The sequence below is a fragment of the Myotis lucifugus genome, unplaced genomic scaffold, assembly GCF_000147115.1.
Source record: "Myotis lucifugus unplaced genomic scaffold, Myoluc2.0 scaffold_113, whole genome shotgun sequence".
NCBI classification, from domain to species: domain Eukaryota; kingdom Metazoa; phylum Chordata; class Mammalia; order Chiroptera; family Vespertilionidae; genus Myotis; species Myotis lucifugus.
Window position 1 is genome coordinate 3,436,943 of NW_005871161.1, and position 17,614 is coordinate 3,454,556.

General features: G+C 35.3%; 1 protein-coding gene across 1 annotated transcript in view; it reads right to left on the reverse strand.

Moving 5' to 3' along the window:
• The window catches only part of SNTG1 (syntrophin gamma 1), a 74,314-nt gene that overhangs the window by 28,316 nt on the left and 28,384 nt on the right, over positions 1–17,614 (reverse strand). Inside the window, exons 9-11 of the mRNA XM_023757776.1 lie at positions 9,915–10,017; positions 5,444–5,526; positions 2,494–2,624 (exon numbers count right to left, since the gene is read on the reverse strand). Coding sequence (XP_023613544.1) covers positions 2,494–2,624; positions 5,444–5,526; positions 9,915–10,017 — 317 coding nt within the window. The remainder of the gene's footprint in view (positions 1–2,493; positions 2,625–5,443; positions 5,527–9,914; positions 10,018–17,614) is intronic.

Here is a 17,614-nt window from a genome sequence, read left to right on the forward strand (position 1 = left end):
AAAGATATTGAAAATATGCCATTTACTTGATTTGGTTATTTGGGAAGGTGTTGAATAAAAAATAAAAAGAAGCACTCAGGTTAGTGATTTCAGTAATTTATTCTATTTCTCATTCAGTTCATGGACACAGACAACAGTGCGGCAGGTCTTGGATGGACGGGGTTAGTGCGGGGTTAAAGGGATCAGTGAGGGGGGAGGGGGAAAGAGACATATGTAATACTTTTAACAAGAAGATAAATTAAAAAAACAAATAATATAATATACAAACACTTTTGAACCATAAAGCATGCTAAGCACTAAAAGTGAAGAGATAAATACTTTTTCCAAACCTCAAATATACATTATGTATATATTATATATATATATATATACTATTATATTCATTATGCTCACTTTTCACACACAAAAAATAAAGCTTAGAGGTTAAAAGATCAGCCAAAGTTCACAAACCTCTATTGCTCCTTCTAATTCCCTGACAGTGCAATTTTCTTCAATATTTTGACATTTCGGAATTGAAAATAGACATATGTTAGACCTTTTACTTATGTCTAAAAAGTGATATAAAATAATTATGAAATATAATATGAAATTAAACATATATTAAGACATACAGTATGAATTAATTACCATAGAAAATACATAACATCTCATCACTGATAAAAATGAGAAGTATTAGCTCATTGAAGTTAAAATGATGGACCTTGGCAAAACCAACCAACAAATTGTTTCCTAGTTTTTGAGCTAAATAATCTTCTATATTTGTCATTGTAGAACAATTATTTGTCTTTTCTTTTGGATCCTTACTATTTCCACTGCCTGTGAGCTTCTTTAGAGACGGAACCAAACACAACATCTCCCAGTCACAGACATGAAATAAACTTTTATTGAGTGAAGGAGTGAACAATAAATGTATTCTTGAATCTGAATTGCTGTGCTAGCCACTCTGCATAGCGCTATGTTTACAACTGCTTATTACTGTATTATTTATTGAGTGTAATTCATTCAATCGCTAAAAGCTTGATGTATGATTAGGAAACTAAGATAATTTTACTTACAACTTAGGGAGGATAAAAGGGCCTAAATGGAATGAATGTTTCTGTACTTCATTCAAAGTGATAAATTGTCAGTACCGGTAGTGTCAGAAGATATGCATGTATACTGAAGAACGAATGTAGAACACTACCCAGAAAACTATGGGAAATGTTATATTCAAAAACACTATAAATAAACTAAGATGTAACCCTAAAACTGTGAGTATAGCTGAAGCAAACTTTGATGGAAATGTCTAGTTCTGATTACATATATTAGGAAAATAATCTGAAAAATTAATGATCAAATGAGGGTTTGGCAAAACTGTGGCCTATGGGCTAAATCTAGCCTGTCGTCTGTTTTTATAAATAAAGTTTTATTGGAACAGAGCCATACCCATTCATTTATATATTATGTATGGCAGTTTTTATTGTAAAGGGCAGGATTGAATAGTTGTGACAGAGACATTAAGGCCTGCAAAGCCTAAAATATTTACTATACCACTCTTTACAGAAAACTTTCTAGGCCCCTAGAACTTCCATCTCAAGAAACTGCAAGAACAGAAAAGCAAGCCAAAGAATTGAAGGAATGGAAACAACACAAAAAAAGAAGCCGAAACTAATGATTTACAATATGTACACATAAAGAATAGCTTCAACAAAGCCCCAAATTAGTCCTTTGAAAAAAAATAAATAAAATTTACAATCCCCTAGATAAACAACCAAGATAAAAGAGAAAAAACAAATTTCAAGAATGATAAGTAAGACATCACTAGTGTTCCTACACTTATTTAAGAAACTAAAACTATGAGACTATTATAAACTATATGAAAATAATTTTGCTATCAACTAAATTATACACTTTCCTTGAGAAATATTTTATTAAAAAGAACACAAGAAGAAATATAAAAATTCCATTAAACTATATCTATTAAAGACACTGAATCCATTACAAAACTATTATTAGAGTCAGGGTTTTAAGTGCTGTTTTTTTTTAATCAGATTAATAAATGTTTTACTGTGTTATACTATTTTTTCCTAATTCTTCTTCATACTACCAGAAATATCCTATATAATAACAGCCTAATATGCTAAGTGTCCCACCGTTCATTTAACCCTTTGACCAGTCGCTCTGATGTGCAATGACCACCAGGGGGCAAATGCTCCGACCAGTAGGTTAGCTTGCTGCTGGGGTCCGGCCGATTGGGACTGGGCAAGATGGGCTGGACATGCCCTAGAGCCCTCCTGCGGTCCCTCCCCAGTCCTGATCGTGCACCAGCGGGGTCCCTCGGCCTGGCCTGCACCCTCTCACAATCTGCAGGCCAGGCCGAGGGACTCCACTGGTACACGAATCTGTGGTCCTCTACTATGAAAATAAGAACCAGAAGGCATCCTATATTAAGAGTTTGACTAAAGGTCCCTGTTTGAATTAAGAAAAAATCGGAACTTAGTAACATGAACTCACCGACTCAAATCTGTCCCGGGCACATACTGAGAGAAACGAGAATGAAGTAGAGGGAGCAGTCTAAGGTCACACCATCGCTTTTCCCATCTCAAGCCTGGAGAAGTTGGCCATGAAGAACATGATAATGTGTCCTGAAAAGAATTCCAACATTCACTAGTGTCTTTTTTCTTTCTTTCTGTGTTTTGAGTTTCTATTTCACAAATCCTTATGGGGGATATATTTTCCCCTAAATAATCAGAAGGTATTTACAGATTACCACAAGGAGAAGTCCATATTCATTAACAATGAAATTATATTTTTTAACTTCTTTATGAATGGAATTCTAACTGAAAATGCAGGAGTACATCACTGAGATTAAGGATGGTAGAAAAGCGTGCCAAAAATGGGGATGGAGATGGAAGAAAAAATAAATGTGTGACAAAACTGAATTCATCCACAAACGGGAAAGACAGGGCAAAACTAAAATGGCAATGAACTCATAAGTGACAAATAAAAATAAGTTGTACTTAATTCAATTAGCCAGTATTTTCTGAGTATCTGCTAAGCACAGAACCCTTATAAGTGCCTGTGATTTATCAGTTACTGGCAAATATTTTTGAGTATAATAAATTTTCTTATCAAACAACTTTTAAAAACTACTCAAAGAAATACTTGTCCATTATTTTAACTTCATGTTTATCAAATGTTTGTATTTTCTTGTATTTAATGTCATGTTAATCAAATACTGCTGATGTAAAATCACATGTATTTTATGTTTCATTAGAAGTTTGGATTTTTTTTCTTATGTATAGAGGAGATGATTTGAATATAATGGAGCTTTCCATTTAATCTTGATTTATGCTTCTATCATTATATGAGCTTCATTGTTAAATTTTCTTTGTGGCAGTAGCACATGGCGTAATGTTGACATTGAAGCTGTCATGGGTTGTAAGAGGCCAAGGCTTAATTTGATGAGGGGACTGTTGATACTGATTTCTCTATAATTTCTGAATGACAGTGTTAGAAAGAGGTTCTATTTTAATCACCTTTTCTTTTGAATATTAATTTATTTAAAATTGCTTAGGAAATTGAAAAAAATGTCCACCACACCATTATCATTAAAGGTTGAATTATTCTTGGCATTATTATGTTAATTGACAGCAATTGTGTACAGACAAATCTACTACATCCTGGAAAGAGTTGAGAACACTCAGAAGGGTGAAGTGGCTAAGACCTCTCGGTGAGAGGCCCCCTTCGGTTAGTGAACACTTCAGTGTAAGACACCTGTCTTTTGATGCAAGACAGATGCGCTTAAAGCTTATCTGGCGACTGCAAAAACACAAACATGGGTTTCATATGAATCTTTCTCCTGGTCTTCATGTACGATATGGTAGATGGTCAGCATGGGGTCATTTGGGTGGCAGTACAACAGGGGGAAGAGGATTTAGGCTCCAAATCAGAATCAGACCACCTGGTTTCAAAATCCCAATCTCCTAACTGACTAGTCCTTTAACCTACGGGCAAATTATGTAAATTATCTGTATTTTATTGTACTTATTTCCAAAGATAAAGCTATCACAAGACTCCTCTTACAAAAAAAACAAACAAAACTAAAGCTTTTTTAGATGCATTAGATCAGCGGTTCTCAACCTGTGGGTCGCGACCCCTTTGGGGGTCAAACGACCCTTTCACAGGGGTCACCTAAGACCATCGGAAAACACATATATAATTACATATTGTTTTTGTAATTAATCACTATGCTTTAATTATGTTCAATTTGTAACAATGAAATTGGGGGTCACCACAACATGAGGGTGGCGGCATTAGGAAGGTTGACAACCACTGACTTAGAGCATTGTTTCCCTACCTTTCCAGCAGAAGCACCTATACGTCTTCTAGCCCAATATGTGGAATCCTATATAATAAAAGGCTAATATGCAAATCAACTGAATGGTGGAACGACTTTTCACTATGACGCGCACTGACCACCAGGGGGCAGATGGTCAATGCAGGAGCTGCCCCCGCGTGGTCAGTGCGCTCCCACAGGGGGAGCGCCACTCAGCCAGAAGCCGGGCTCACAGTTGGTGAGTGCAGTGGAGGTTGTGGGAGCTTCTCACACCTCCAAGGCAGAGCTAAGGACCCCTTGGGGGATGTCCGCTGAGTGTTCCCAAACTTTGAGAGGGCACAGACCGGGCTGAGGGACCGCCCCCCCACCCCCACCCAGTGCATGAATGTCGTGCACTGGGCCTCTAGTAAAAAAATAAAAGCCTCTTACTGTTAGCTCTGTTAGACTTCATGTTTGTAAGCACAGAGGATAATTGTTAGTTTTACATATAACCAGAAAGGATTGTTTTGTATTTAGAATACATGAATGTTTTAAAAGGTTTAAAAAATTATAAAATTCAAATAAAACCTGTTTATTCCAAAATATAAGTGAAAAATTTAAAAAAATTTCATTAAATATATAAAAAACTCACATGCTGATTTTATCAATCATTAAATGTATGTATAGCTTAACATTCATTATAGACTAACATGATGTATGGGTTAGATTTTTCTCATTTTACATTAATTTCCTGATATGCATGAAGATGGTTAAGAAAATCTAAAAAGTGGCAAATAAAATAGCTCCTTTTAGCTAAGTAATTTCAGTAGAAAAATGATAAAAATCATGGCAAATCATTTAGAGCATGAAATTACATATAATATGCAATGTCATAAAATGATTATAAGATGTTATGCATGACCTCTTGCAGCTAAAAGTCTCTCCAGCTTTCAGACCTCAGAGGAGAAAAATAACTGACCTAGTTATGTTTTCCTTCCTGGCTTATGATAATACTTAAATTATGAAGCCACCAAGGATTTCAAACCAGATTCAATATCAGGTTCTGCAAACTATAAATATACATGTTTGGGGGGGCTTTTGGTGTTAGCCTCCTTATTACTATGAACCATGCTTCAGTCATCTTACTGTATTATTGGGATGATAGTTGAGATGTAAGCCACTGTCACACAGAGGAGAGGAGGTGCCACTACTCTGGTCGCTTGGTGCACCTACAGGAAACAAAAACACAACACCCCACTGGTCAGAATGCCAAAGTGCTCTAGACCGGTGGTCGGCAAACTCATTAGTCAACAGAGCCAAATATCAACAGTACAACGATTGAAATTTCTTTTGAGAGACAAATTTTTTAAACTTAAACTATATAGGTAGGTACATTGTTATTAACATATTTAGGGTACTCCTAAGCTGGCCTTTGATAAAAACGTCCTCAATCTGAGGGGTCGACCTCAGCGAACGTACCCCCACTTCTTCTAACGCCACTTCTTCAAAAGAGACTCGCCCAGGCCGAAAACCGACTTCTGCGCATGGGCCACGAAGTTTCAATTGCACTGTACATGCGCGCCCGCACGTGGTATTTAGTGGAAGAGCCATACTCCAGGGGCCAAAGAGCCGCATGTGGCTGGCGAGCCGTGGTTTGCCGACCACTGCTCTAGACGAATGCATGCTACACTGTTATATTTTATTTTATTTTTTAAATATATCTTATTGATTTTTTTTTACAGAGAGGAAGGGAGAGGAATAGAGAGCTAGAAACATCGATGAGAGAGAAACATCGATCAGCTGCCTCCTGCACAACCCCCACTGGGGATGTGCCCGCAACCAGGGTACATGCCCTTGACCGGAATCGAACCTGGGACCCTTCAGTCCGCAGGCTGATGCTTTACCCGCTGAGACAAACCGGTCAGGGCTACACTGTTATATTTTATTATGCTCAATTATATCAATCAAGTCAGGTAGTAAAATAAAATTCTATTTCACTTATATCAAAGTCAGAGTTTTCCAAGTTAACCCATTGACTGAAGTTATCGGGGTACAAAGAGACCCGAAAATATTGATCTTTGATTTCAGAAAAGGGAAGGCTTTATTAAGGAAAATAAACAACCTTATAAAAGTAGTATAGAATTTTATTTTTTTCTTTCTTGATTAAGGTATTACATATGTGTCCTTACCCCCCCATTGCCCCCCAACCTCCCACCCCCACTCTCCAAAGTGAACTATATTTATTATACTTAATAGTGCAGGGTTTTGTTTGTCATCAAAGTTCTATATAATGTCATGTTTCAGCCTCCTGGCAAATCCTACCTTTAGATGCAAAAAAGGTTTTCTGTGTCCTGTTTTTACAAGATCTCTTAGTAAATACTATACTTGGAAGTACCCTTATTGCCACTATCTACTTTTGCAAAACTGCAACAAAAAACTGAGACCTATCAATATTTATTTTTTAAAGATGAGCTATTGGTGTTTTAAATATTTTTCATTTTTCAAGATTTCACAATTTGGTAATTTTTAAAATTAGGACTAGAAACATATTTCTTGATTTCTGTTTCATTTAAGCTTTTCTAAAGATAATATGCTTTTTGGAATGGCTAATGTTGACAAACATGAGCTATTAATGTAATTGACTCCCAATTTTCATTTGCAATATTATACTTAAATTTAAACATCAGGGTCAAAAGTAACACTCCTAATATATTAACTGATGTGTGAAAATGTAATGATTTTGTTCTATACTTTTATTACTCTAAAATTCTTAAGTTGTCTTGGCACTCAGAAGGGAATCATACACTTTTTCCTATACTAGCCTGAATATGGTTTTTCCACTCTTTAAATCTTAAAGATTTCATATTTTGTTTTAGCTACTTTTCCTGTTGATGTTTATCTGTATCTCTCTTATGAGATAATATTTGTAATGCACACACAAATTACTTTAAAACTTTTATCCATTTTGAATGGAATAAAATGAAATATCAAATTCTGTGAATTGGCAACTTAGTTTAAATAGACAAAAACCATTGGGAAAAAACCTTATCAAAACTTATAAAAGAAGAAACTTAACAATATATTAGCAAATTAAAACCAGTAATAATAATAATAAACAATACTTCATGACCATGTGGTGTTTCTCCTAGGAATATCAGCTTGATTTGGCATTCAAAATCAATATTTTTATGGTCACCACATCAATAGAATAAAATATATATATAATATTTCAAGGGATATAAAAAAATAAAAATAATTGAGACAGGGGCGGGATCTCCACCACCAACTCCTCTGGGGACCAAAGCAAGACAGAGACCACTGAGGGAGTCCGGAGACTGGTGGGGCAGCAAGTCTAGCATCAGGGGCCGCCCCCACCCCAGCGGCACCCCAGGCCCTGCGGCCCTAAGAGCAGCAAGAAGTGATGGCGGCGGAAGTGGCGGCCTTCCCTATGGACCACAGGTTCCTGAGACTGGCCTTGCCCATCACCTATGTCCTGTACAGGAACAAGGCAGAATGGTGCTGCAGGACGATGGCCCCAAACAGTGGGGGGGGGGGGGGTGTGGAGGAGGGACAGAAAAGTCCCAAAAAGGAAATCTGCCGTCTTTTCAACATGTACTCGAATCCCTTAGCATTAACTTCTCCCTGAATGGTCTATGCATCACGATTTGCAGCACCAATGATTGCAGGTAACTTTTATGTAATGGATATAATGTAACTTGAATTTCAGCTCAGGAAGCGAGCAAGGGCTGTTAGAGAAATGGCACCGATAGACTTGTTCCACACAGGGTGACTATAAACCGTCAGTTTGTAAAAAATACAATATCTTCAAGGCTCAATAAAGTGAAGTGCGATAAAATGAGTATGTCTGTATAATGCTGCAGTAATCATCAGTGTGATTTTATTGCAAGAATAGACCTAAATTAGTGAAAATAAGAAAGTGGTTCCTTGATTCTTGATTGCTATTTCAGACACAAAAAAGTAATTAATATAAGATGGACTATAAAATTCAATGCTATCAGGCTGCTAGGAAAAATGTAGGTAAATATCTTTGTGGTCTCAGGTTTGACCATTATTTTTCACAGAATATATAGACAGGAATAAGCATATACAACAAAAATGACCAAGAAAAAGAATGGTAAATTAGGTTTTATCAAAATTTAAAACTACAAACCTAAGACAACTTTAGATAAAAAATATAGTTATGCACAGATGGAGTGAAAATGTAACATATATAGCTGACAAAGGCTTATATACAGATTACCTGGTATATTTTTCAAACTCTTGCAGTGCAATCATAGAAAGACATAATAATAGAAAAATGGACAAAAAGGCTTGAGTAGACACATTACAAAATAAGATATGCAAATGGACAATAAGATATGCAAATGGAACATGATAAGGAGCTAATCATCATTAGTCTTCTGAGAAGTGCAAATTAAAACTATAATAAGATACCACTACACATCAATATAATGGATAAAAATAATCTTTGACCATCAAATATTTGAATAATGTAGAGCCTCCAGAACTCTCATACACTGCTGGAGTAGAAAGTGAGAGGTCTTCAAATATATGCTTATTTTAGAAATATGTTTGATAGTTTGTTAACAAGTTAATTATACTATTCCATAACTCAGCTGTTCCATTTCTATATACTTATAATTGCAACATAAAACTGTAAAACTTCCCACACCTACACAAGAATGTTCATAGCAGTTCAATCTACAATAGCAAAATACTGGCAATAGCTCTGTTGTCTATAAACAGAATAATGCAATATCAAACTGTACTATATTCATATAATAGAATCTAATATTACACAGCAATATAAATGAACAAACTACTGAAATATAAAACAATGATTGCACATAATGAAAGAAGCCAGTCATAAAAGAGTAAATACAGTATGATTCTACTCTACCGAGTTTTAAAAGAAACAAGTATATGACGATAAATGTGAAATCAATGGTTGTTTCTGGCGATGTTATTTACTGGGAAGAGGCACGGAGGAGCCATTCTGTGATTTTACAAGATGTGGAATAAACAAATGTGTATTTGCTAGAACTGTTCATACTATTCATTTAACGTCTTTGCATTTCATTGCATGCAAATTATGCCTGAGTTAAAAATGTATTCTTCTTTGACAGTTTTAGCAAAAATATTAGAAATAAACATTTCATAGTATGCAAATGATATAAACATTTTTAAGTAACTCTTATGAAAATTCATACGTTTCCACATTTTCATCCAGAAAGCATGTGTCAATGCTTGTTTAGCAAGTCCAGTAGTTAAATAAATGTCGATCATTCTCCAGTTAGAAAAATTATATTCATCAAATATCATTAATAATACTTACTAGAGATACACAATGCATATATTTGCTATGATACTTATTTTTTAACTAAACAATGCTTCTCCAATTAAATATTGGAAAATAACTGTAAATATAATGAATACATTCTGAAATAAAAATAACACCTGCTCTTTTTGCATAAGTATTCAAAGTATTCTGGCAGAAATCCACATCGGAAAAGAAATTACTATTACTAATTAATGTCAGGAAATAATATTTATAAAGTAAATGTGATGATTATACCTAGTCTTCATAAATGCTTACATGCACAATCTTCATTCAGTGGGAGTTTGAGGAAAGCAGGTGCTCTTTTTAAAAAAGACACTGTTAGGGTCACTTCTTCTCCAGCATTCCTAAGAACTTGAACCTACAATTAAAAAAAAAAGATTACAATGATATTACCAGTGTGTTCACAAAAGTTTTATGGTTGCAAAATCTGGAAATGATGTGCTGTCTTTTCCATCTTTCACTATTCCCTGGTGGTCAGAAATATTTTATGAAAGACAGGGGAATAAATGATCTAACATTGCAGAAACACAGCCATCAATGTTCATCTTCTTTCTACCATTCTGTGGTCCCTTGTTCACTCACAGTATCATCATTGCCATTCATATTTACTGAGATTATCTTGAGCTTATGGTCTATATTAGACAAAAATGAACAATCACGAAATTTACAGTAAAATGTAGTGCTCAACCCATTATATTTATTAAGTTAAAAATATTTATTGAGCATATATGCAACATTTGGAGGTCTACAAATAAATGACCCTGTAGATGTTGCCCAGGGTGCTAATTTCATGTCAATAAAATGGCTCCAATTCACTCAAACTCTTTGCAAAATAAAAATAGGTATTATTTTCCCATTATACCATTGTACATTTTACTTTCCTTTCCCTGAATATTTAAAATAATAATAACACTATTATTATCAATAACTCAACATTTTCCAAATCAATCTACCAGTTAAAATAATGGCACTTTCTTAAAAATTATTCCAGGACAAGTGTAGGGAAATTAAAAGAAATACAAGAAGCAGAGGATTTACTTAAAGCAAACATACCTGGAAAAGATATAAATATATTTATAATTTTAAAAATCTTGTGTAAACTAAAAAAAGAAATAAGAATAATTAGTGAACAAAGAATGTATTGCATAACTGATGGACATAGACAACATTGTGGTGATGGCTAGAGGGAAGGGGGGTCAAGAGCTGGGTGGAGGTGGGCAAAGGTTGGGGGGACATGGGGACATCTATAATAATGTAAACAATAAAAATAAAGTTATAAAAAAGAATAATTAGTGAAAAAGTAGTTACTAGACATAGGAACATAACATGTTATGAAACATGTAGAAACAATGCTCAACTTCAAGTTATTAAAGAATTGGCTATCAAAATAATTTACATTAATTTCTGGTCCCAAAAACATGCTTCTCCTTATTAAGTGCAACTATAAACATGAGAGAAAAATGCAAACGATAACCAAAATAGAATTCTAAAAGGTAGACTTAAAAAAAAAGAATTGAGTAGGGACCCCAGGACTGGAGAAACAGGACAGGGGAGGGATATTTTAAGTGTTTTTACCCAATAGAGGAATCATTTACGGCTAAGGTAAAGCATTCTTTTGTCCATCTAGAGCAGTGGTTCTCAACCTTCCTAATGCTGCGACCCTTTAATACAGTTCCTCATGTTGTGGTGACCCACAACCATAAGATTATTTTTGTTGCTACTTCATAGCTGTAATTTTGCTACTGTTATGAATCGTAATGTAAATATCTGATATGCAGGATGTATTTTCATTGTTACAAATTGAACATAATTAAAGCATAGTGATTAATCACAAAAACAATATGTAATTATATATGTGTTTTCTGATGGTCTTAGGCAACCCCTGTGAAAGGGTCATTCGACCCCAAAGGGGTCGCGACCCACAGGTTGAGAACCGCTGACCTAGGGGCACTAGGGAAAGGTCTTTTCACCTCCTCAAATAGCACTAGCAGGGAACAATAGGAGCCCTAAGGACACAAGGTAAGTGAGTCAGATCAGAGCAGCAGCAAAGAGCCTCCAAGATTTACGTTGGCAAAGGAACCACAGCCACAGAACTAGACCAGTATGGGTGAGCTGCAGTATGAGAAAGAGCCATTTGCTCTAGTGAAGCAAGAATGTTGAAATACTGGATCGAATTTTAGTAAAATGTTTAAAGCTCACACTAAAAATAACTCCATCACTTTCGAAGGCCCCATTAAAACAAGATTTTATGCAAAAAAGCCCGTGAAAAGTCACATCCTACATGAGTTGAACTTTAACTCAACAAGCAGAATGCTTTGTTCGTTAGTAGACCTAATAACAGAAATGCTTCCCACTATTTGTTTTAATCTCAAAATGGTTACCTTAATGAATCAAGCAATACTTTACTTTGTCTTATCTAATTCTTAAAGAAAAAATTATTCCAGCATAAAATTAGTGATCTTTCCAATCCATATTATGAAATCAAACTAAAATAAATAAAAATTAATATAAAAGGGTTACATAAATAGCTTGAAGAAATAAGAGACTATCATTAATATGAATATGGATGAAATAATTCAAAATTCACTATTAGCATACAGAATCCAACAAATGACAAATTAAATTGTTCTATGAGCCTTTATTTCAACAGAGCAAATCTGGATAAAAATCAAGAATTTATTGCCAATATAATTAATTTCATCAACAAGTTAAATATACATACATTATCTATTATTGTGACATAGATGATAGATAGATAGATAGATAGATAGATACAGGTAGATTTTTTTCTTTTTCATTAGAAATTCTGAAAGGACGTTTTGTCAAATTAAGCTGCAATTCCTAATAAAAAAGTTAAGAAAAATAAGAATATAAGAAAACTCATGATACTTCTTTAATATGACTGTTCCCTCTGTCTAGCATGGCCCTTTTCTACACATTTGCATGGCTAAATCTTTACCTCCTTCTACACTTTGCTCCAAAAACATTCCAATGAGTCCTACCTTTATCAGCTGATTTAAAATTATAGCTCTCCACATCCTTTCTTTCCTTGTTTACCTGCTCTGCCTGTCGTTTTTCATGCTCAATTGCACCTTGTAATCTACCAGATACTGTGCTAATATGTAGTCTGTCTCTGCTCCATGAAATTGTGTGCTACATAAGGGCAGCGAGCTATATCTTGTTCACAGATGAATTCAAATAGCTTAGCCTCAGCTGGCCCATAAATGTCATCATTACATACTTTTGAATGAATAACCTTAATAAGTTAATTTTACTAAGCAATAAAGTTATCTTAAATGTTAAAACAATCAGACCATGTCGTTTAAAATCAGGCACTGAATAAAGATGCTGACTCTCTTTATTATATTTCAAAAATAGTTTGTAAGTTTTTACAAATACAGTATAAGAAAATGAAATTACTTTCATAAGTATTAAAAAATAATGGAAGGTGGGAGAAAAAGACACATTTAACAGGCTGGACATATTTTAGTGTACTTTTCTATATAATTATGATATATTTGAGGTAGGATAGTGAGGTACAAAACATCTCCATATTTATCTAGGAAAATACAGAGTTATTAAATAACCTCATATGGATGAAAACATTTTGTATAATCACATTTGACTGAAATAACTAATGCACATATTTATTCTAAATGTATGATATTAAAAACCATAGCTACATAAATGTCTAGGTTGTAAATAGTGCACAGAATTAAGTAGAATTTTGAAGGAAAAGAGGGAACTCTCTTCCTTATTTTTTCAGAGTTCTGTATAATCTTATCTCATATAAAATGAATTGTCAAGATCTGAAAAAACAAACACTATTACACCCACATTAGATTTGCAGCTGCAGCATGCAATTACTAAATATCTGTTTGTGCATATTATCATGTTTGCAGAACACAGACCTCAAGAAGTAAACATTTTAGGTCTTGTGCTGTTTTCTGCCATATACTGTCATTTTAGTCTATTGTGTAAGTCAATTTACTTTTGTTATTCTGAATTTTAAATGCCCCTCCCCCCCATGATACTCATTGAGTATAGTATCCTCTAATACCATTAGCATCATTGTGGGGTCACCAGATTAGGCTATGCCAGCATTTCCTTGGTTACTGAAGTTTGCACAGGGAGAAACATAGCTGTACGGCCAGGGGAAAACAGTAGTTTCTTTGGGAGTCTGATAATTTCAAATACTTAAAAATAGATGTGTATGTCTCAACTATAATAGTGTAAATGAATTTCCCAAATAGAATATATTAAGGGAATAGGGAGAAAATAGTTTGCCTTACATGTTGCTAAATACATGAAGAAACTTATCATGCACAACAGTACTGGAGAGATGACAACTGTATAAGCCATAAGATATTTATGGAATTATGCATAGTACGGATACTTTATGAGAGGCATTTACTCTATTTGGAAGCCATATATGTCCCTATATTACCTGTATGGGAATTACTAAAAATATATAAGGATGGACTGTTAGCAAAATTATAAACGTATTGTCTATTTTGTCTTCTTGAACTTCTCTCTCATCTACTTTTCTACTTCTATTCCAACAAAGTCCCTAAGGACACTCCCTAAGGACACTCCCGGTACCTGAATGACAAAAAACAAAAACAAAAGAACAAACCAACAAAAAACACTCCTTAGGAAAACTTTCTGTTCGTGCACTTAGGGTTCATTAGCACCTTCATTTCTCTCCAAACTGCATGTGTCATCTTAATCCAAAGGGACTGCCAGGAAAGGGGTAAACACATTATTGATAATATGTTAAAAATAGCTCTGTGCCAGTCTGTGTTTAGATTAGCCTCTACATTAAAACCACAGTTTCTCAGAGGACATCTCGAGTCTTGAGTATGTCCTGTGACTTCCTAGCAATGCTTTAGTAACAAGGGAAGTTAAGCTCTAGCCCTTTAAATGAATAGAAGCGAATGAATACCATCTATAGACTATTCACTTGAGACATAAAATAGAAATGGTTTCTATTCAGACAGAGATTTTAGAAGAATGTTTTTTGAGTGCATGTAAACTCACAGAGAATACTTTCAAGCGAAACAGCCTTAGAAAGAAGGACTGATTGTAATTCCCACAAACATTTCCTTTGAAAAGCAGGTGAGAATAAGGGAAGCTGGACTCCCTGCCCAGATGGAGTGTTAAAGACACTAGACTCACGTGTCTTTGAAATTCCCTTATTGTCATGCCACCTGCCTTGGTTATATTTGAAGCGCTGGGTACAACAAGTGAATGTGTGCCAGTAATAACAGGAGGAAACAAAGCTCTACTTCCATCTCTATTATTGCTCCGTCTCCATGGCAACCTGGGGCAGCCATAACCCCAGGTGGTGCTGGTCCACAGCTACAACTTAACGAGAGAAAAGATGGGAGGGACGTGGTGACAGATTGATTGGGGCAACAACTTGTCAGATCACTGGACTGGGAAATAGCTACAACCCTGCTGCTGATTCTGTTCCTATCGGAGCTTCATAAACTGGAGACACAATAAAGATGTCTCAGACACATAGCATGTAGGTCTGAAGACCGGCCCAGCACTGTTTCTGTTCACTGCTGGAACTAACGAGCTCACTTCCCCTACAGGGCAGGAATCACACACCGAATTAACAGCAACCAATATTGCATTGTCAAGGACGTCAAACGCAGCAATAAAGTATGCCTTCCTTTTGATATTGCTTTGTGAAAGCAACTGAGAAGGAATTCTTAGACATTTTCCAAACTAATCAGCAAACTCAACAGGATGTAACTAGGAGATGTTTAACCTGATTCCAACTGTTGATAAGAAACAGTATCAGAGAAGTGTTTGTTCTAATTCTGTGAAATAGGCCATAGATATTTTCATCAGAATTCCACTGAATCTATAGATTGCTTTGAGTAGCATATACATTTTAATGACGGTAATTCTCCCAATCCATGAACAAGGTGTATGCTTCCGTTTGTTGGTATCATCCTCTAGTTCTTTCTTCAATTTCCTATTGTTTTCCAACTCGCCCCCGCACACACTTACCCACTCACACTCTCACCCTCACTCTGGTCTTGCCCACCACCATGTTGATTTTCCACCACGAATTACACAGCTTTTTAGAATTGATTTTAAAATCACAGATCAGAACTATAATATTTTTATTATTAAGACCATAAAATTTTAAAAAACCAGATGAATCTCTTTTTTAGGGCCCATGAACCTCTAACCTGAAATCAGAAATGTTCTTTTAGAAGAAAATCTCTGGAATCATCTAGCCATTGTTCCTGCTTGGCCTTGTAATGACCTGTTCTATTTTAAAAGTCTTATGAGATAGAAATTTCAATTATATTAATAGATTTGTATTTATAACAATCTTGATTGTAGAGTCAGGATACAAACTCTTCCACTACAAGTGCCAGTGTGTGAAGCAATAGTATTTGATGGCATAAAACAACGTATACTTTTTCTAAGTTTCCAGAGCTGTGCTGGCATTTTCATATACATTACATTAATTCAAACCTTAAACTTCAATACAAAAGTAACAGCTATACTGTTGAAGGCTTCTTAAGAGTGAAGCTGGCCCTAGCCGGTTTGGCTTGATGGATAGAGCGTCAGCTTGCAGACTGAGGGATCCCAGGTTCGATTCTGGTCGAGGGCACATGCCCGGGTTGTGAGCTCGATCCCAAGTGTGGGGCATGCAGGAGGCAGCCAATCAGTGATTCTCTCTCATCATTAACGTTTCCATCTCTCTCTCCCTCTCCCTTCCTCCCTGAAATCAATAAAAAATATATTAAAAAATTAAATTAAATTTTAAAAGAGTGAAGCTGATCATCATGGACATGAACAACAATGTGGGTGGGGTGGGGGTGCAGGTGGAAGAGGGCGTAGAAGGGATCAATGGTGATGGAAAAAATAAAATAAAAAAGTAAAATAAAAAGAGTGAAGCTGATTCGAGCTAAATGCAGAATTTCTAACAATGTGACTGAATAGTGTAGATTAATAAAAGTTACATGCACAAACAATATATAGTCATGTCTACAAAATTTGTTTCTGAATTTGAAACTTTGTGTGAATTACTGACTTGGACTAAGGAATGTGGTAATATCAGCATGCTATTTTAAGACCATCTACATCCTCTGAGATGCTTGTACTTTTTCTGCCCATGTAAATCCATTCTTAAACATTTAATTAACATCTTAGTTCCACTGAGGTGTAGTAGTCTATTTGTTCAGGTAATTAGTAGTGAGGACAAAAGCATCAAATCTCTGTTGGGAAGTAAAAGATTGAAATTAAATAAGAATGTCAGTACCTATATTTCAAAGCTGATAAGGTTAAGCATCTTAAAGATAAAAGTTTATTGTGAAGGACCACATATAATTTGTTTGGGTTTTTTTTTATATATTTTTTATTTCAGAGAGGAAGAGAGAGGGAGAGAGAGACAGAAACATCAATGCTGAGAGAGAATAATTGATTGGCTGCCTCCTGCTACTCGGGATCGAGCCTGCAACTCGGGCATGTGCCTTTGACCAGAATCAAACCCAGGACCCTTCAGTCCACAGGCTGACACTCTATCCACTCAGCCAAACCAGCTAGGGCACCACACACACTTGTAATGCAATTCTAAATTCCCTTTCTTTGAAAGAGAATGGATGTCCTTAAGAAGTGGCATTATTGGTGTGTTCTAGACTTTCATGCCCCATTAACCTGTTTAATCAAAGGTCCATCACTATTTATCTTAAGCATGCTGCCTGCCTCTGAGGAGCAAAGTGCAAAAACGATTCCATCTAACAGCATGTGGTTGGAAAAAGAGAATGCACTTCATTTTGCTCCCAGTATAATGAGCTTAAAATCACTTTGTACTTTTGAGGGGAAAGACTAAAGTTAAAATATCTTTGCTTACATTACCATATTTAAAATTAACATGAGTCTGCACACAGTGCTCTTTGCTATGCAGAGTTCTCTCACTTGCCTAA